Consider the following 21,389-nt stretch of genomic DNA (forward strand, 5'->3'; position numbering starts at 1 on the left):
ATTCGACCCTGAACTGCTGATATCGTCCTTAAGTAAACCATAAACATTTCATTAACAGAATTTCCTATGCATTTCTAATGTCTCCTATGCCCCGACCACCTGATCCCTCTTGACTAAATACTACAGTAATGTATGACGCAGAGTAAAAATTATGAAACTCGTTTTTATTTAATTTTCTTTCTACTCCAGTTACATCCAGTCTCCAAAGTCTAAATATTGTCAACAACCTCTTCTCATAAAACCTCAATCTGTGTTCTTTCTCCAACTTTGATGACCTGTTTAACGATTTCGTGTAATTAATATGGGTGCTTATCCACATTTTTCTGTGTTGTCCTGCTGATGGCTGATAACCCATTCGACGAGACCTTCCACCTGTCGAAGAGATCCATTATTTAAGCAAAATTCACTACGGCGTGGATCAGACCACGCTGTATACTTTGTGAAAACGAAGTGTGAGATTGTTTTTGTGTGTGTCGGTTCATTAACGTTTTCCAATTTTCATTCGCCATTGTTCTGTATCCATCCGCTGTCCTTCTAACACTCCTCGTCTGTCACTACATCCTAGGTTCATTGCATTCACCAAACATTTGTTATCCTCTACTTGGACGTGTACTTATCATATTAAGTTTTATTTTAAATTATACAGTGTAGAATTTTTGTTCCATTGTGCTCTAATTACATTATTTGAGATTCTGTATTTTTGTATTAAGCATGCTATTACAAGATAGTCGCCTTCAAAATTTAAGGAATATAATATTTTGTTTCCAGTGGACATACCGCTTCATTTTATTCTCAAATTATGAAGTATATTTTCTAAATAAAATTTAAATAGTATTAACGTAGATTCGGCTGCAAAATGTTGCAACATCTAGTAACGTAATATAATTACGTAATCGGTACGACCGTGAACGCATCGTAGGAATTAGGCCCTGTCGCTAATTTCCTAATCTCGACAAATTAATACTTCCCCACTAATGTGCAGTCTCGAATCCTGATTTGTGCTGATGTTATAGAAGTCATCTTCTGTACTTCCATGGCAACGTACTGTTCCCTTTTTTGAAAAGCTGTGAAGTGTTTTAAATGTTGAGAGACAGCAGGATGTTTCTTTTACAAGTTCAGACCACCGGGTCAACAAATTGTACGCGTTTTGTACAACTAGATGGTTTATTATTTTTACAAGAGACTGCCACTTGAGTCAGTACAGAGCAAGCTGAAACCAATCCACATCTTTACACCCTGTTTGTTAATATTCATTTTAGTGTTATCATTCTGTCCACACTTGGGTCGCGCCGGGGTCTTTTCTCTTCAGATTTTCCATTATAATATATGCATTTTTTATTTCACCCATGCGCGATGCATGCCGTGTCCATCCTATCTTCCTGATTTTGTTACCCTAATAATATACGCTGAAAAGAACTCATTATGAAGGTCCTTGGTATGTAATTTTCTTTATCCTGTTATTTGGTTTATCGTAGGCCCGAAGATGTCTCTTTTTCAGATCCAGCCTTCCCTTAGGGCGAGACTTAAGAGTCAGACCCGTATAAAATAACTCGTACATCTATAATTTTTTAAACTTTAGTCTAACAAACCCGATGGAGTAGAGTCCTTGTTTAAAAGGACTAGTTAAGGAATTCCCCGTCTTTTATGGAACCCAAAGATTCATTGCTTTTTTCTCAAGAGCTCTCAAACCAATCCAGATTAATCCACTCTTCACTTTGTCACCCTGTTTTCTCAAGATACAATTTAATATTATCAGTACTTTAACGTGATTTTGGATTTGAAGCTGGTACCTAAACGAGCATTATGAATTTGGGGTGAAGGGGTAACTTGAAACTACTTTGTAGATTAGGATATTAAAAATTGGGGAGTTGTATGTGTTTGGAAGCGAGACAGTTGGCATTTCCCAAACTGCTCAATGTTTTCGGAACAGCGCCGCAATATTGCACGTGGTGAACTGGAACCAGCTGTTATAACAGCGGATCGTTTGTCAGTGTGTGTCAGGTTACCTCAGACTAGTTACAGGTATTCATCGTCTCTTACAATTCCAATATATTTTTTGTACATAATGTGGAATAGATGGTATTTGCGATGCCGAGTGTCGAATTCATTTTTTTGCAAACGTCACTCGCCAGAAGGACCAACTGAGAAAGACGCAATTCTTCGTGATTTTCACACCGCTGCACTTTCGGAGGTTGAAGAAGTTCCCGAAGTTCAAGACTTCCAGAATCAGGTAGAAATATTGACAAGCTGTTTTAATACAAAATTTATCTTTACAATGCGGCAACAAGTTGCGTTGTTATGTAAGAATTACTTGTAACTTTAGATAAAAAAAAATTCGAATTCAGTGAGAGATTAGGATGATTCTGTGAATTAGAAATTTTCTAAATCTAACATTCTTACACCATTGAGCAGGTCATATTCGTTCAGTTGTTTAAAATATTTACTCCATTTTATGGAACATGAAAATTTACGAGACCCCCATTTCTGAACCTTATCCTTAACTAACCAGTCAAAACCCTCACATTCAGTTCATTTAATTTTGTTTCAATGCTTCATACAATTCTACAAGGTGATTTATTCCCTTCCGGTTTTGCAGACGTATTAAGCGAAAGGTAGTCATAGTAACCCATTCTAAAGTTGTTACGCTGCGTATTCGAACAAAATCCGGTCAGTTTATCATCCTACAAATACTAAATTAATTACTTTACCTATCTTCCTCACATTCATGTTCTATTATCCCCGTGAACTTTAGTATTAAACCTTTGAAACCGAAGCTCGTCTAAATAAATTTTAAGAATTTAGTCCGTACTGCCACCTAGAACCGGAAACTGAGATAGCATCTTAAAAAAAAATTGCTTTCACCCAACCCCTCATACTAGTACGCCTCATTTGACGCTATATAATCTAAGCAGTTGGTACAGAGTCGTAAAATAACTGAATAATGAAACAGCTTGTTTCATATGTCAGATCTGATGTTTTTCCACCGGTGGAGATTTCGATGACGCCTTGTGGACTTATGTGTGGGTAATACTGCCTCCATCTTCAGGGGTGATAAGAATCGGTCGGTTTTTGTGAAATTAGGTATAAACACCATGTCACTGGGAGAAACCTTGTCCACATTGCAGCACTGCGAAGAGCGAATTATGAGATGGAAATAAGTCTAGAGTCTTTAAGTTTACTGAGGCGACATTATTATGGAAAAAAGTATCATTTTGTTAATTTACTAAAGGTAGAATAACAACATGGTGATCGTGTAGATCAAACATGTCAAACTCAAAGGCTAACACGGGCGAAATAAACAAGGTTTAAGTTTATGTGAGCCGCAAAAAAACAAAAACTTCAATTTTCAGAGAAACGTAGGTTTATTTCGAAAAGTATAGTATAAGAAAAAAAGAACAAGAACAACGATAGAATTAATGTTTTCTTCCTGACACTTGGCATCTCTTCTCTGTTACTATCTTTCCACCCTCGGGGGAAATCTTGTTCGCAGTGATTACTTTCAAAACTGACCCAAGGTGAATGTCAGTAATTCTGGATCTGACAGGAGACTTATTTCCTTTCGTAATTGTAAATAACTGCTCACACCGATAAGTACTTCCAAACATGGAAATAAATTCATATGCGAATTTTCGAGTATTTTCGAACCTGGCAGGTAAATATTTGTAAAATCCAGGCACGCCAACTTCACTGAATTTTGCCTTCAAATTAAGTTACGAAATTTTTATTAAAACGTTTCTTACATACCGTTATATTGGCTGGGCCGCAAAAATATACGTTGTGGGCCGCATGCGGCCCGCGGGACGCCAGTTTGACATGCTTGGTGTAGATTATTTTGAGCATGATGACAAATGATGAATCATTGTAAACTGACGTGTGAAATCTTTGTGGTTACATAATGTCTTGCCAAGGCTAAGTGTTTTTTATTCTTTTTATTTACATTGATGTTTTATGTATGTGTCGATGTCTCTTACCCAGAATGTAGGACAGAATTATAAAATAAACGGAACTATAAATCATTTGAAAATGTTACAAATAACAGTACAAATTAAAATTACGTAACTAACTTCATGGTACAGAGTCATTATTAATAAATAGTTACTTAACTAGTGAAGAAATACCCCGGCTTTTAAAGAACCCGTAAGAACAGATTTAATTCGGTAAATGCATGCAATTTGTCAATTAATATGTTTAATAATTCAGAGTCGATGTTTAAGTTCTTAACATATCTTTGGTGTTCGATAAGAAGGACGTAAGTTTGAAAGTAACATAAAGAATTGAAGATGATTGTCTTCTGGAATGTGGTGTGTAGTCTGATAGATATTGACCGACGTTTCAGAGATGCTTATTGCTTCGATTGTCAGGGCAGCAGAACACAAATACACATTCATGCCTCGAATGGAATTCGAACCCACGATCTTAGTGTTAGAACATTCAAGATCTGGTCCTTTGCCCTCACGGCCATTGTGATAAGTCACCTCCATCTAGTGAAGAGGTTAAGAATGCGTGGAGTTATACCTTCACTCACCGATACGTCTGCGTGACGTAGCGTAGAGTTAAGTATACCAGGGACATCTCACCTTCACTTTCTTTCCTACAGCTGCTTCTGGCAATGGCGGCCTCGCTGGGGTACATGACCACTGGACTTGTACGTGGGTTCTCTTCGCCTGGGGTACCCTCCATGAAGCAGATATCGCCCCATCTCGTGCCCGACGACAATGCTTTTTCGTGGATAAGTAAGATTAATACTTTCTTGTCGCGAAATTCCTATGCCTCTAAAGTCGATAACAATACAAAGTATCTTTTATTTTTCTCCTGTTATTTCTCTGGCTTTAGTATACTGCAATTTTATTTATGACGTAATTTTGAATTAAGCAAATTTGTGTTAGGGTTCCTTTTTTTTAAATTTATAGCAAGAATTTCAATGGCTGGATTCCGAGGCTTCGGTTGTATTTGGTGTATTGTAAAGAATGTATGTAAATATTTAATGTCGCTTTGTCAGTGCGTTGGTTAGTCTATAGCATCACGACTTAAAATATAGTGGGTAATTAGGTCTGGCATTACTAATTTTCTGTTGTCGGGAGCTGGCTGTACTCTTTATCTTCAGGTACTTTGCTACAAGTTTTTTTTTATCGACAGACCAATTGCCGGCTCCAAATCTTTCGTGTGAGTAAAAACAAGAGCCTTCTGTAGTGGCTACCGGGGTTCTGTACCCGTTGGTAAGGCGGGCGGGGTGGGAAGCTGACCACTCACCCCCACAAGGTACTGAAGGCAAGAAAGAATGGAGCTCCCCCTGCATGTCAAACGATGTGGTGCTTATTTAAGCACCAGGACCATTCTACCCTTATCATATTCAGGAGACTAAGTTCCTTATTGTTACAACCACAAATTGATCAATTTTAACAGCCTTTGATGACGAAATTGATGTTAAATTTACGTGAAAAATTGGTAGAATTGTAACTGAAAGCCAAATACATGAGGGAAGAAATCCCATATAGACTCTTGTGGGACTGAATCTGTGTCTCTGTAGTGAGAAGCCAGCATTCAACCCCTGTTGTCTTTTATCTTCGTGGTAGGTTCTATTCCTCCATCTGGCGCTTTCATGGGGAGTTTGTGTGCCGGTCCATCGATGCAGTTGCTGGGCCGTAGACGGACCGTGATGTTAAGTTCACCTCTGTGGGTCTTGGGTTGGTGTCTTATTGCCCTTGCTCAGAATTATGAGATGATGCTGTTTGCAAGAATCCTCACCGGCTTCTGTGTTGGACTTGTAACACCGTCGACTGCTGTATATGTGAGTTTCAACATTTGAGTTTCTTACGTATTCATTTTAAGATACTGTATCAGCTGGTGTGGTTATGTAGTATCAAATTAAATATAATTATTCAACTAACCTCAAAAAGCCAATTGTATGCTCAGCTAATCACGAAATTATGTGCCCGTTTCAAAACCCAAAGGGTCATTTCCAAATTTACAGAAGTTTGTCACTTATCCGTATCGTGAGCTGTATGAATCCAATGCGAGTCTGCAAACCATATATTCCTAAGATACATTTTGATGCTATATGTAGAATGGTTATGAATGATTTTTTTAGAATAGAATAGATTTTATTTACATGCCGTAGTTCTTAATAGCACAAATACAATTTTTGTTTTAATAAAAATATAAATTAGAAACTTATATGAGTAATTTACAGTCAACTACATTGCCCTGCCATTGTTCTAATGATTTTCTTTTGAATGTAAAATACTTTTTAGCTGTCTGTTCATTTTCCCCAGAAAATAATTCCATAGGACTTCATTGAATGGAAGAAAGCAAAGCTGACTAATTATAAATTTTATGTTTAGTGATGTGATAGTCCTCATAGCAAAACGTGCCGAGCTTTAGTTAGGGATAATGTATTGAATGTGTGCTTTACAGTTTAGGTTATTGTCAATTTGTAGGCCAAGAAATGTAATTGTTACTCATTTGATTATTTTATCCTCATACCCTACACGTAGATTAACACAATTTATGTTGGTAGTGCAAAATGTCTTTAAATTTGTTTTGTAAAAATTTAATGTGAGTTTATTGGTTTTAATCCTTTTATTCAAGCTAGCAGAGACGTCATTCATGCTAATTTGGAAACAGTCAGTCAGCATGGGTTTAGATTGGGAGTTAATGGTTTGTGGTAAATCATCGATAATTATGAGGAAAAGCAGATGGCCAAGTATTAAACCGTGACAAACCGCATGTTTTATAATTTCCCAATTTGAATAGGTGCTATCATTTGAACCTAGTTATTTGATTTCTACTTGTCATGAAGGTATGATTTAAACCACATCCATAAAAATGTAGTTTTGATAGTTATAATTCATGATTTATAGAATCAAATTCTTTAGAAAGATCACAAGATATTCCACTAACAGGCATTTTGTTTATAAGAGCAATTAATATCTCATCTCTAAAATTGATACTAGTTTTATCAGTTGAGAGACTTCTCCTAAATCCAAATTGTTTGCTTGCAAGGACATCTTTCGAGTCCAAAAAGTCACTCTCTTATATATGACTTTTTCAGGTATTTTAGAGAAAGCCGTTAGTAATGTTTTTGTTAATCACATTAGCTGTGTATCGTCGAATTGTAGGATGATTGTAAATAATGAATTGGAAAGGATGTGTAAGGGAATGGGCATGGCCTGTTGTAAGATACTGCCTAGAGAGACTGAAAGAAATGCAAAATCCCAGCCTGGATAGCCAGTCTCTGGTCCAAGATTTGAAACTGAGAATTCCTAAGAATGATGAAGGAATGATAACCACAGAACCTTAGCATTTGGTTCCCCATTTTGAAGGTAAAAGATGAAGCACATGGCATTGTTTAACAACACATCCTTGTAGGATTTGAGGTTTTTATGGCTGTGCGATTCTAGATTATTGTCTTCTGAGTTGTGCGCCATGTAGTTTTGTGGCTACTTCCTCGTTGTGTTATTCATAACTGCATTTTTAAGATTCATTACATTGGTCCCAGCCACTGGGTGGCAGAACATCAATTTACAGCATATATAAGTCAGAACAATTTTTTGGTATAAGAAGTTTATGGCACATCATTATCATGTTTGAAATGTTGAAACCACCCCAATAAAAACTGGATTGCAGTAACACAAACTTCCCATTTTCAGGTTAGTGAATGCTCATATCCTGAGATCCGTGGGGTTCTAGGTTCATTACCAGCGCTATTCATGGCAGGTGGTATCCTGCTGTCATACATAATGGGAGCATGGTTACCATGGAACCAACTAGCATGGGCATCAGCAGTTTTCCCAGCTCTGTTGCTTGTTGTTATGATACCACTACCAGAATCACCTGCCTGGTTGCTCTCAAGAGGTCAAATTGTTGATGCAGATAAATCTCTCAAGTGGCTACATCATCAACCACGCACACCAAGTAGTAGCATACCCGTAGAACTTCAGCAGACGTCAGTTTTTACTGTCACGTCCGAGGCTACACAGCCATCAGTTTCTTCAAATAAAAATTTAAAGAGCGGATTCAGTAGAAAAGAACTTTTCCGTCGACCTGTTCTTGTACCTTTTGCACTTACCTTTACTTTATTAATATTCCAACAGGTTAGTGGGATTGATGCCATAATTTTCTATACTGTTTCCATCTTCCATTCAGCTGGAAGTCAAATAGATGATCACTTGGCTACCATTCTGGTTGGTTTGGTTCAACTAGTTGCTAATTTTGTGTCACTATTTATTGTGGATCGAGCTGGAAGGAGACCATTGCTGATAGCATCAGGAGCACTAATGTGCGTTGCTCTTGCAGCTTTGGGTGTACACTTCCATCTCCAGAAGTATGGCATGGGTGAGGGTTTGGGGTTGTTGCCTCTTATCAGCCTTACGGTATTCATGGTTGGCTTTTCCATTGGCTATTGTAGCATTCCATTCCTGCTCATGGGAGAACTTATCCCAGAGAAACAAAGGAGCTTTCTCAGTTCAATTGCAGGGTCTTTGAATCTTGGAATCATGTTTATCGTTATCAAGACATATCATGATCTTAAGAACTCTGTGGGAGAGGATGGAGCCTTTTGGTTATATTCTGCTGTCTGTCTTTGTAGTTGCTTCTTTGTATACTTTCTTGTTCCAGAAACGAAAGGTAAGTCACTTATAGAAATAGAGGAATTTTTTGAGTTGACACAAATATCAAAGAAAGACAAGAATAAGAACAAAAATGAAGACGATCATACTTCAAAACAAGACACAGCAACTACAAGAACAGATGAAACAACAGAAACACCTTCGGCAGATGCAATAACAAAATGACATGAATAACTCAACAGAATAAAAATGTAACAGCTGTATTGGATATAGTTTCAGTGGTTACTGTGGGCATGGATTGATTCTGAGAGTGCTTGAGTTATCAATATTATGTAAATTGTACATTGTGTTCCACTAAGTACCTGAAGTCCCTCTTCTGTGTGTTTCAACCATCTCAGTGCCAGAAACTCTGCTCCAGGCTTACCTCCCAGTCTAGCCATTTTTAGTGGTACACTAGTAGCTTGCAGAAAATTATGTACGTATAGTCAAGCAATTACAAGAGCTGCCATGTAAGCCATACAAGAAAAAGCCTCTGTGTGTAAAGCACATTCTGAGAGAGATATTTTTTATATTTTCATGGCATATTGTTGTCCAAACTAGGTCAGATATGCTAATCTGAACAAAGCATCTGTAATTGATCAAACTCAGATATGGGATTGAACAAGAGTGAAGCTGGATTAGTTCTTGGATTAGAACACATACTCTGTATGTCCAAGTGCACATGTTGACGTGTGTGATTTGTATCATAACTGTAATGAATCTCATGTTTTAGTGAAGTGAAAATTTTTCACCCAAGCAGTTTGAACTTGTATGTTCTTCATTAAATATACTTACCTGGATGACAGATATCCTGTTCTTAATTTTTGCTGTGTTACTCCAGCCGATAGACTGATTTATAATGTGTTACAAACGTTATGATATTTTGGTGTTTTCATAAATTGGTGGGAGACTGTCATCCATTTCTTTAAAACACCCATATGTCTTTGTTGACGATGAATTACATTAGGGAAGTTTAGGTCTTTTCTACATTTGAGTAATTCTTACTCAGTATAAATTTTACTATGAGTGACTGAGAATGAAGTACTGATATTCTATATTGATTTAAAATGGATGATCTGAAAAAAACTAGAAAACAAAGTCTCGTGTTTATTAAGAGTGAGAATGAAGTCCTGAGAAGAACAGTGGGACCTCAGAAAGATGGAGAAAATTACATAAGGAACTTAATATTATTATGATACTTTATGTGGGCATTATTCATTGTCAGCTTAATTTATTCACTTAATGAAAGGTTATTGTTTTGACCACATTGGAGCTGTGTAGCACAGATATTCTTTAAGTTATAGAAGGATGGGTATAGTGAAAGTGAGCACTTTGTGTTGGCATAGTGTTTCTGGATGCTTAGTTCATAGATGTTTTGCTTTAAAAGGTAAGTTTGACTGACAGAACTGTTGAAAGTAATGATATTACTTTAATTTTGAATGTTTGTGATGAAGGTCCATTATAGTAGTTTTTAATATCTTAAACATTATTCCAGGTGATCAGATTTGTCCATGGTATTATCTGACTTCCATTTACCTGAGTTTTTTAAAGCAGTAAGATAAGAAATCCCTCTATTTTGCATATATCTCATGTGAAATATTCTGGTTATGATTTCATCATGAATTAATTTTTATTTCTTCATAGTTTTTCCAAGTATCCAAACATTTCCTTGTGAAGAAATTAAGATGTTTAATATGCTTAAACTTTTAACTCTTTGAGTGATTTTATTTCCCTGTTTAACATTATATAGTTTTACAAGACAGTAACCTAGCAGTTTTGGTGGCATATATTTTTACATTATTTTCCTTAATAATAATTTTGATAGTTATAAAGAGAATCTCTGTACAGAAGAATTACCAGTTTTATGTAGTGCAAAACAGTTCTAATGAAAGTGTATTCCATTTCATGTAATGAGAGAGCATAACAGTGACTGATAAGGGTATGGTGATTTTACAGAATTGCTTGGATTTACTGAAAGTTTAACCTGATTCAGATAGTTAGACCTGCCCTGATGGAAATCAGGTCATTGATAAAAAAACTGAGAATTTCACAGATCCTGTGTTAATAACATTTCCAGTAAGACTGAACAGGAGGAGGTATGTCTCTGTATACACTATTAGGCACATTTCAAAGATATACAAATTGCCTGTTGTCATTTATCATCTCTGCCTGCCCATCCACATGAAACAATTACCTTCTGATGAATGTATTTTGAAGATTCCTTTCCAAAATATCTGCAGAGAGGTATATTTTATTGCACACTGTAGAGTAACAATTTCAGTTGGTTTTTAAGTCATTGTTAAGACTAATGAGATTAAGTATTGAATAGATTAAACAAGGTATCTGACATATGTTATATCCATAGGAATAATTTTATTTGTGCCCTTATCAGTAAAATTTTTTTGGATACTATGTGCTGCCTTGTAAAATGCTCATGACCTTGTGCATGTCACATAGTGGACTGGACCGCTGATGATGGTCAATTAAGACTCAAACATGTATAGTTATGTAGTAGAACAATTAATGTGTTTAGAAGTAGTTGGTATATAAAAGTTTCTGTATTAAGGAAACTACAGGTGTGAAATGATATAAAAGCAACAGTACTTTTTCCATATTATATCGGCACATGAATTGAGGAATGCAAGCTCTTTTTATTTGTCCTAAACACCATTCGACAATAAGTCTCTTTTATTTATACTGTAATCTGTTGAATGCTATTTACTTATCATAGTTATGATTACAGAAATGAGTTATCAGCCAAGGTTTGAGCCCATAACCTCTCACTGTTGTTTCCTTGCTAATAAAATGTTGACCTCCTCAGTTTCTTGATATCATATGTCATTTCACCAATGAAGACCAAACAGCATTAGTACTTATAAATACTTATTTTGTGTTGCCTGTACATTTAAACTGTTAAAGCTATTCCTGTTCACACATTTGTCTCCATGAACAGATAGTATGCCGAGTATTTCACTTGTAGCAGAGGAAAGTTGTACTTTTCTTGTCACTGTTTCCATTAATTAGAAAAGAAATATGCCATGAGGCCTGACAATCTCTACTTATGAGTGAAATATCATATGATAATTAAGACCTTTAACAAAATTAAATACTTATAAAATTTGTTCTTTATTTACTAACATATAATATTAAAATAACACTAGAATGCTTATGGGTGAATGTTGAATCTTATATAATTTTAGCACTTCTCTACCTAATTCAGTTAGCAATATTTTTCAGAAAGAAACTTTATTCATGACAGTTAATCTTCTACGTAGAATCATTAGTTTTAAAGTAAATTTTTAAGAATAGGTGTACTTGCTCTAATTTTTATATACAAAATACTTTAGCTTCTGACTGAACCAGAGGTTTCATTTTGAAACTTTGCTGTGAGTAGAAGCAATTGACACATTCTTTAATCATGCACAATGAAGCAAGACAGAGAAAATGCAGAGTGATTGAAATGAAAGAATGACTAACCCTAAAGACACAGAAAGCCTTTATTTAATTTCTTGTAACAAGATAATTTGCATATTCAAGAAATTACAAGACATAACACAAGGAAATTTTTTCCGGTAAATACATTTTATAGTAAATTCAGATAAAACAAATAATGGATAGGCACATATATTGCACATTAACATTTAAATTCACACTGGAGATAATACTGCTTGAAGCACATTCCCAGTTATTTACTCTTGTTTAAAATAATTTGCCACAATAATTCAGGAACTACAGAAGGCAAAATATTGCTATCAATTTCCTTAAATCGTGTAGGTGTGTTTGACAACTGATGTGCAAATGCACAAATACAAGTATGTTTGTATGTACATAGACATGTGACAGTAATATCAGTCCCTTATAAGAACAATTATCAAAGAAAATAGTCTTGTCATGCTTGCAGTTAGGGTGAGAACATTTACTGAACACTGTTTTTTTCACAAAGTATGTATCCATTTACTTCTCAAATTTAATTAGTTAACATATAAACATTTTACTTTGTTTGAGAACTGACTAAAATAGCAAGATGTATCTAGAGTATATTATAGAATGATACAGCATAAAATGTTTTTTCAAATTATATAATGAACCCTTAAAATCCATATTCAATTAACTGTTCTATCACTTACCAACATGTAAGCTCAAGTCAGAAGTTCAAAAACGCAGTGTAAAGGACAGGTACAAATCCTGTGACTTCAGACCAGTGTCCTCAGCTTTAACATAAAAACTGTAAATCTCAAACCACCAATCACATTTATTTTCACAATCAAGCTCAGGATGCACGCAGAATGTCAGTTTCTAGAAAAGTTTCATAATGTATTTGTTGAAAAAATGTGAACTGATGTATGAAAACTGTCAGTTATCATGAATATTTCTCTTAAAATTATATACAACAGTAATAACATTTTCATCACATTATGGCATAAATTAATTCTGCATTCATTCCACAGCAAAGTAACATCATCATTTGAAGTAAAACCTCTTTAATTTAGTGATCATTCCTTGTTAAAAGTCAATTTCGGTAAGATTTCTGTGAAATGTATATCTTGAACTTGAGCTTATTAATTTACTTTGTCAGATGGTATAGACAAGTAGATGTTAATGGCTTTGTAGTTGGTGGTTATATTATGAAAATCATTTTATATAACCACAGTATAATATTTACATCAGACTTGAGAAATTACAGCTTTGTGGCTGCATTTAAATGCTGTTAAATTCACTGCACCATTTCTTCAGAGTTTATATTTTTGATCTTACAAAATCAAAGGTACTTTAACTAAATAAAGATAACTGGCACAACAGTGAAATTCATAATGCACAGTTAAGTCAATCTTTCTCAGTTATTACTTGTATGTGATCCCAATAAGAACTACCTTTACTCTTAGTGTTGCTAATATTGTTAATATTTGTATAATGCCCATTGCATCAATGGAAATTCACTGTAGTCATCCACACCATATAAGCGATAGGTAATCTTTCTTTCCTATGATGGCAACTGAGTTTCAGCAATTTAGCAAACAACTCAAGAGATTTTAATCCACAAATAACATCAATATTTTCACATTCATATCATTTTATCTAAATTGTAAATTTATGGATTGATGATTCACTATAATGAAGTTACTTTTTCATGTTTAACACATCCACCTAACATTCAGGAATACTGGTTACTATATATCTTATGATTAATGTTTTTTATCTCTTCAAATGTGCTGGGATAAGACTTCTTTATTCCCACTGAAGCCTTCACTAATTTACAATTCATAATTACCATATCATCAGCCATTACCTCCATATGGGAATGTTATCCTATGAAAATAATTTGCTATAGTTATGACAACTGCTTATGTTTGTAACTAGTTACAACTGAACAATGTCTGGGCACTGTCAAAATAGATATAGCTTCTGTCTTCTTTGTATGTTGAAAATTGACCTATCTGAGTTGAAATTATCCATGTAGACCTTGCTCATCAATTGATCAGGTGAGGAGCTGACAGAAAGATGAACATTTTGACTCATTAACTGCTACATTTCAGTTGGCTGACTTGAATGTTTGGATACTGACAGTTCGGTCTCTGATGATATAGCTGGCTGATCTGTTAGTTCAGGTGTTGACTGCTAGGTGGCATCATAATCAGGATGCACCATTGCAGGATGAAGATGGTGGAGGTGTGGTGGAAGCTCGATGGGAACGCCCAAGCTCCCCCGCTAAAAATATAATCAACAACTGTGCAAGGAGATGTTTTATGATGTCAGAACATTGAATGGTTTTATGCCAGGTTGTCTGTTGGACTGAGACCAGTATTCATGTAAATCATGTTCCAGTCCAGTGTTGGAATCAGTCCAACAGTCCCAGCAGTCTTATAATTAAAATAAATTTAAAGTTGAAATTTATCCTAGTAGGTTGTCATATCTTCAAATAAGTGGGTCTCAAAGATATTGAACTCAGTGTTGGTTTTCTGGGTTGCTGGCCTATGGGATCATGTCAAAGTGACAGTTTATCATTAAACTTGTTATGAACATTGACTCGTTAGAGGTTATTCCACCTGTTTACAATGCCATACTATCTTGAAATGTAGAAGTTCCATCTGTTAGCCAAAAATTTCACTGTCCTTTTATGAACAGGAATAACAGAAATCAGTAAGATAAATAAGTTCTTTAGTGGAAATACTACGTACACTGTAATATGTCACAGCTATCTAATTTATAAGTGTGCCACCTGTTACCTGTGACCGAAGTCCATTACTGGGAGGATGTGGTGGCAGTTCTAGTGCTGCTGGTACATATGTTGTGCCAGGAATGCATTTTGAGCACTGTCTCTTGAGTGCTGGACGCTGGCGTGAGCCCCGACATCTCAGTGCAAAACACAGCTCCTCTGTCATTTCTGCACATAGTGATTGGTGTGGTACTGGGACAGCCCTCTGTAATCAAGATTGATAAACTGCCTGACAGCATATCTTCAGCAGTTCATACTTACTAATTTCATCAAGATACTTCCTGTTATTTCAGAACACAAAGGATCATAACTGTGTTCACAACAGCACTCTATATGAGTCAGTTTAATCCAAGTCATGTCTTCTATCACTATTTCTTTAAGATTTATTTCAATATTATCCTCACATTTATGCCTAGACTCCCAAGTGATCTTATTCCTCGAGATATTCTGACAGAATTTGGTATGTGTATTTATTTTCCATGATTTGATTGCCTTGCAATATTATGTGAAGATTACAAATTATGACACTCCTTTTTATACTGTTTCTTTCAGTCCTTATATGTCCTAAGTTCTATTATCTTTTCAGCACTTTTTCCGAACATCATCTATCTTCCTTTAGTATGAGGGGCCATAGGACAGTTAATGATGCTCTATGAACTGCAGAGATTATGTAATGTTAAACGAAATGGAGGAGAATTCAATAACCGAAGAAAACAGGAAGAACAATGGGAAATCATGAATGAGACAACTGAAAGAGATTAAAGTGTGATTCTCAAAAATTCTTTTCTTGGAGTTGATGGGTATTTATAAATGTAAACCCTACTCTCAGGTGTGAGAAGACATTGCAAGCACAATTAGAATGTTATAAATTAAAGTGACTTGTAGAAAAATGTTCTGTTTAACACTTCTGCTACTAATACAGTAGAATGAGTAAGTAAAATTAAATGTTCGCTACCATTCTTAACATAACAAAACTGAGTGTACAAAGAATATTTAAATTATCTTGCCAATTAGCATCAGGATGCAGCGGAAGTATTGTTATGAAAAGAACAGTCCTGCTGTGCACTGTGGATGGTAATCTGCCTCTAAATGTACACAGTTCTGTAGGGCTGAGTGTTTATTTTGATATATTCCACAGTAGAACAAACATAAGAAATAAATAGGGATGCCACCTCATCTGATATGAGTTGATTTTGCAAAGTAGTAAGTAGACAGATTTATCACTGCCACTGACATTACTTTAAACCTTTGTCTTCACAGTTATTAGCAAACACCTGGCAGTTCCTGCTGACCTGTGGACATATACTGTAAATATTGGCAGGGAAGTATTGGTAGTCATTTTGCCTAAAAGATGGAGACAGGACCTGAAAAACGTCAGCATGGTACTATCACCCAGAATGAGGATCCACATATTTATGTAAGTTAATACAGGTGACATAAATAATCTGGCAACTTAAATGTTAAATGTGCAGACATATATAAAGTATATTTATAAAGCCTTTGACATAGTACCTGGAATAATTTGTGTGTCATCAAGTCACATGTTTGCATACATGCAGAAATGAAGTAAAATAAGATTGAATTCCTAAAATAGGGTGAATACTGGCTAACACAGAGTCAACTGTTGTATACTTTCATCAATGATATTGAAAGGAATGAAATGCTACACCCTGAGGTATGTCAAATTTCAAGGAACTGGAACATACCAATTCAGCCTGTGTGTTGCGTTTGGAATTGTAGCAGAATTCAAAGATGGCAACAATGACTGCTACAGCTAGGCCACACAGTAATACAACAAATACTCCACCAATGTTGTCCACTCCCAAAGCATTTGCTTTGCTCTCCTTGCCTTTTTCATTGCGTGTACAAGTGTCACCAGGATTTTTCCACCATTTGTCATATAGCATCTGGATCTCTCCTCGCTCTTGTAGCTCCAGTATTGCCAGTGAGATCTTGTCCCGCCAAGGTGAACCTATAAGAAATGTCAATGATACAGAACCCACATCTTTATATTACTGTATACTACATTCCTGTTGTTGCAGAGACCGGGTCATTTAGAGACCAGTTCTGATAGGGATCAGGTAGGGAAAATTTTGAATTTTTTTTCAAAATTTTCGAAATAACAAAAATGCTGCAAATTATCTAAAAAGCGCACAAAACGAAATTTTTTCGAAATATATGAAATTTTTTTTGAAGCTGAAAATTTTCAAAATGTTATTGTTTTTGTGAGCTTTTTGAAAAATTTCCACAATTTTTTGATTATTTGTAACTTTTGAAATTTTTGTCTATATTTTCCCAACTCGATCTTTGCCAGAACCGTTCTCTGAAGGACCCGTTTTTTACCAGACACGATCAATATCAGCCGACCTGTCTCACTCTGGTTCTGGTTGATTCGATCTCCACCTCCCCTGATCTGTGTCTCAATCGGTGTCTACCGGACTCGATCTACGCCTCACACGGTTTCTGTCTCACTCGGTGTCTGCCTGACTAGATCTCTGAGTGACGCCTGTCTGTGTCTCACTCGATGTCTGCCGCATTCGGCCTCTTCCCGACACGGTCTCTACTAGACTCGGTCTGTCTCACCCGATCTCTGTCTCACTCGGTGTCTGCCGGACTCGATCTCTGCCTAAACCGGACTCTCTGCCACTCGGTATCTGCCGGACTCGATCTCCACCTCACCCGGTCTCTGTCTCAATCGGTGTCTACCGGACTCGATCTACGCTTCACCCGGTTTTTGTCTCACTCGGCGTCAGTCTGAATAGATCTCTGCCTAACCAGGTCTGTGTCTCACTCGGTGTCTGCCGGAATCGATCTCTGCCTCACCCGGTCTTTCTCTCACTCGGTGTCTGCAGGACACCATGTCCAACTTATCCGATCTCTGTATGAAAGCTTGTGTCACAGGCAATCACTTCAAAGAAAGGATTCGGCAGAGTTTGGCTCCGGTAGGAATCAGGTGGGGCAAATTATGAAAAAATATTAAATTTTTTGAAAATTTTCGAAAAATCAAAAAAGCCGGAAATTGTCTAAAAGCGCACAAAACAATTTTTTTCGAAATTTTCTAAAAACGTATAAGGTCCGAAATTGTCAATTTTTTTAGTTTAATGCGCTTTTTGAACAATTTTCTACATTTTTAGATTTTTCAAAAATTCTGAAAAAATTTGAAATTCTTGAATTTTTTTAAAAATTAAATGTTTATAAATGTGATGAAAAGCTAAAGTAACTAAAATTTTTCGAAAATATCGAAAAAATATTAAAGTTCGAAATTTTCATTTTTTTTATTTTTGTGCGCTTTTTGGACAATTTTCACTCGTCCCAAGTCTTGAGAAGTCACTCGTCCCAAGTCTTGAGAAGCTCTTGTCCCAAGTCTTGAGAAGTCACTCGTCCTAAGTCTTGAGAAGTTCTTGTCCACAGTCTTGAGAAGTCACTTGTCCCAAGTCTTGAGAAGTTCTTGTCCCAAGTCTTGAGGAGTTCTTGTCCCAAGTCTTGAGAAGTCACTCGTCCCAAGTCTTGAGAAATTCTTGTCCCAAGTCTTGAGAAGTCACTTGTCCCAAGTATTGAGAAGTTCTTGTCCCAAGTTTTGAGAAGTTCTTGTCCCAAGTCTTGCGAAGTCACTCGTCCCAAGTCTTGAGAAGTCACTTGTCCCAAGTCTTGAGAAGTAATTGTCCCAAGTCTTGAGAAGTACTTGTCCCAAGTCTTGAGAAGTCACACGTCCCAAGTCTTGAGAAGTCACTTATCCCAAGTCTTGAGAAGTACATGACCCAAGTCTTGAGAAGTCACTTGTCCCAAGTATTGAGAAGTCACTTGTCGCAAGTCGTGAGAAGTCACTTGTCCAAAGTCGTGAAAAGTCACTCGTCCCAAGTAGGGAGAAGTCACTTGTCCCAAGACTTGAGAAGTCACTTCTACCAAGTCTTGAGAAGTCACTTGTAACAAGTCTTGAGAAATACTTGTCCTAAGTCTTGAGAAGTCACTTGTCCCAATTCTTGAGAAGTCACTTGTAACAAGTCTTGAGAAGTCACTTGTAACAAATCTTGAGAAGTACTTGTCCCAAGTCTTGAGATGTCATTGTCCCAAGTCTTGAGAAGTCACTCGTCCCAAGACTTGAGAGTCACTTGTCCCAAGTCTTGAGAAGTACTTGTCCCAAGTCTTGAAAAGTCACTTGTCCCAAGTTTTGAGAAGTCACTTGTCGCAAGCCTTGAGAAGTCAGTTGACCCAAGTCTTGAGAAGTACGTGTCCCAAGTCTTGAGAAGTCACACGTCCCAAGTCTTGAGACGTCACTTGTCCCAAGTCTTCAGAAGTACGTGTCCCAAGTCTTGAGAAGCCACTTGTCTCAAGTCTTGAGAAGTCACTGGTCCCCAGTTTTGGGAAGTTACTTATCCCAAGCTTTGAGAAGTCTCTTGTCCCAAGTCTTGAGAAGCTCGTGTCCCAAGGCATGAGAAGTCATTTGTCCCAAGTCTTGAGAAGTCACTTGTCCCAATTCTTGAGAAGTACGTGTCCCAAGCCTTGAGAAGTCACTTGTCCGAAGTCCTGAGAAGTACGTGTCCCAAGTCTTGAGAAGTCACTTGTCCCAAATTTTTAAAAGTCACTTGTCCCAAGTCGTGAGATGTTATTGGTCCCAAGTCGTGAGAAATCACTTGTTCCAAGTCGTAAGAAATCACTCGTCCGATGCTTGAGAAGTCACTTGTCCCAAGTCTTGAGGAGTCACATGCACGAAGTCTTAAGAAGTCACTTGTCCCAAGTCTTGAAAAGTCACACGTCATAAGCCTTGAGAAGTCACTTGTCCCAAGTCTCGAGAAGTTCGTGACCCAAGTCTTGAGAAGTCACTTGTCCCAAGTCTTGAGAAGTCACTTGTCCCAATTCGTGAAGTCACTTGTTCCAAGTCGTGAGAAGTCACTCGTCCGATATCTTGAGAAGTGACTTGTCCCAAGTCTTGAGAAGTCATATTTACCAAGTCTTGAGGAGTCACTTGTCCCAAGTTTTGAAAAGTCACACGTCCCAAGTCTTGAGAAGTCACTTGTCCCAAGTCTTGAGAAGTACGAGACCCAAGACTTGTGAAGTCACTTGTCCCAAGTCTTGAGAAGTCACTTGTCCCAAGTCGCGAAATGTCACTTGTTCCAAGTCGTGAGAAGTCACTCTTCGGATGTCTTGAGAAGTCACATGCACCAAGTCTTGAGGAGTCACTTGTCCCAAGTCGTGAGAAGTCACTTGTCCCAAATCTTGAGAAGTCACTTGTCCCAAGTCTTCAGAAGTATTTGTCCAAAGTCTCGAAAAGTCACTTGTCCCAAGTCTTGAGAAGTCACTTGTCCCAAATAGGGAGAAGTAACTTGTCCCAAGTCTTGAGAAGTCACTTGTCCCAAATCTTGAGATGTGCTTGTCCCAAGTCTTGAGAAGTTCTTGTCCCAAGTCTTGAGAAGTACGTGTCCCAAGCTTTGAGAAGTCACACGTCCCAAGTCTTGAGCAGTCACTTGTCCCAAGTCTTGAGAAGTCACTTGTCCCAAGTCGTGAGAAATCAATTGTCCCAAGTCGTGAGAAGTCACTTGTAGCAAGTCGTGAGAAGTCTCTTGTGCCAAGTTTTGAGAAGTCACTTGTCCCAAGTTTTGAGAAGTACTTGCCCCAAGTCTTGAGAAGTCACTTGTCCAAAGTCTTGAGAAGTCACTTGTCCCAAGTCTTGAGAAGTTCTTGTCCCAAGTCTTGAGAAGTCACTTGTCCCAAGTCTTGAGAAGTTCTTGTCCCAAATCTTGAGAAGTTCTTGTACCAAGTCATGAGAAGTTCTTGTCCCAAGTCTTGAGAAGTCACTTGTCCCAAGTCTTGAGAAGTTCTTGTCCGAAGTCTTGAGAAGTCACTTGTCCCAAGTTTTGAGAAGTCATTTGTCTCTAGTCTTGAGAAGTCACTTGTCCCAAGTCTTGAGAAGTACGTGTCCCAAGTCTTGAGAAGTACGTGTCCCAAGTCTTGAGAAGGCACACGTCCCAAGTCTTGAGCAGTCACTTGTTCCAAGTCTTGAGAAGTCACTTGTCCCAAGTCTTGAGAAGTACGTTTCCCAAGTCTTGAAAAGTCACTTATCCAAAGTCTTGAGAAGTCACTTGTCCCAAGTCTTGAGATGTCACTTTTCCCAAGTCTTGAGAAGTCACTTGTCCCAAGTTTTGGGAAGTCACTTGTCTCAAGTCGTGAGAAGTCACTCGTCCCAAGTTGTGAGATGTCACTTGTCCCAAGTCGTGAGAAATCACTTGTCCCAAGTCGTGAGAAGTCACTTGTCCCAAGTCCTCAGACGTCTCTTGTCCAAAGTTTTGAGAAGACACTTGTCCCAAGTCGTGAAAAGTTACACGTCCCAAGTCTTGAGAAGTCATACATACCAAGTCTTGAGAAGTCGCTTGTGCCAAGTCTTGAGAAGTCACGTGTCCCAAGTCTTGAAAAGTCACTTGTCCCAAGTTTTGAGAAGTCACTTGTTCCAAGTCGTGAGAAGTCACTCGCCCCAGTCCTGAGATGTCACTTGTCGCAAGTCGTGAGAAATCACTCGTCCCAAGTCGTAAGATGTCACTTGTAGCAAGTCGTGAGAAGACACTTGTGACACGTTT

General features: G+C 37.2%; 2 protein-coding genes across 14 annotated transcripts in view; one reads left to right on the forward strand and one right to left on the reverse strand.

The window, feature by feature from the left end:
- The window catches only part of LOC110839337 (trehalose transporter 1-like protein), a 26,935-nt gene extending 13,506 nt beyond the window's left edge, over positions 1–13,429 (forward strand). For 3 of the 4 annotated variants that reach the window (XM_087345042.1, XM_087345044.1, XM_087345043.1), the window contains 3 exons: positions 4,598–4,733; positions 5,574–5,788; positions 7,650–13,429. In XM_087345042.1, coding sequence (XP_087201168.1) covers positions 4,598–4,733; positions 5,574–5,788; positions 7,650–8,792 — 1,494 coding nt within the window. In that variant the 3' untranslated portion in view covers positions 8,793–13,429. Of the gene's footprint in view, positions 1–1,976; positions 2,231–4,597; positions 4,734–5,573; positions 5,789–7,649 lie in introns of those variants that run through there. The other variant, XM_087345041.1, reaches the window with a different exon arrangement.
- The window catches only part of LOC110832919 (glutamate receptor ionotropic, kainate 2-like), a 149,198-nt gene continuing 139,115 nt past the window's right edge, over positions 11,307–21,389 (reverse strand). For 9 of the 10 annotated variants that reach the window (XM_087345024.1, XM_087345030.1, XM_087345031.1 and 6 more), the window contains 3 exons: positions 16,527–16,792; positions 14,831–15,025; positions 11,307–14,312 (listed from right to left, as the gene is read on the reverse strand). In XM_087345024.1, the coding sequence (XP_087201150.1) occupies positions 14,223–14,312; positions 14,831–15,025; positions 16,527–16,792 (551 nt within the window). In that variant the 3' untranslated portion in view covers positions 11,307–14,222. The remainder of the gene's footprint in view (positions 14,313–14,830; positions 15,026–16,526; positions 16,793–21,389) is intronic. The other variant, XM_087345027.1, reaches the window with a different exon arrangement.

Source organism: Zootermopsis nevadensis, unplaced genomic scaffold, assembly GCF_977971745.1.
Source record: "Zootermopsis nevadensis isolate Lab colony 2312 unplaced genomic scaffold, Znev_1.0 Znev_ptg000008l, whole genome shotgun sequence".
NCBI lineage: Eukaryota > Metazoa > Arthropoda > Insecta > Blattodea > Termopsidae > Zootermopsis > Zootermopsis nevadensis.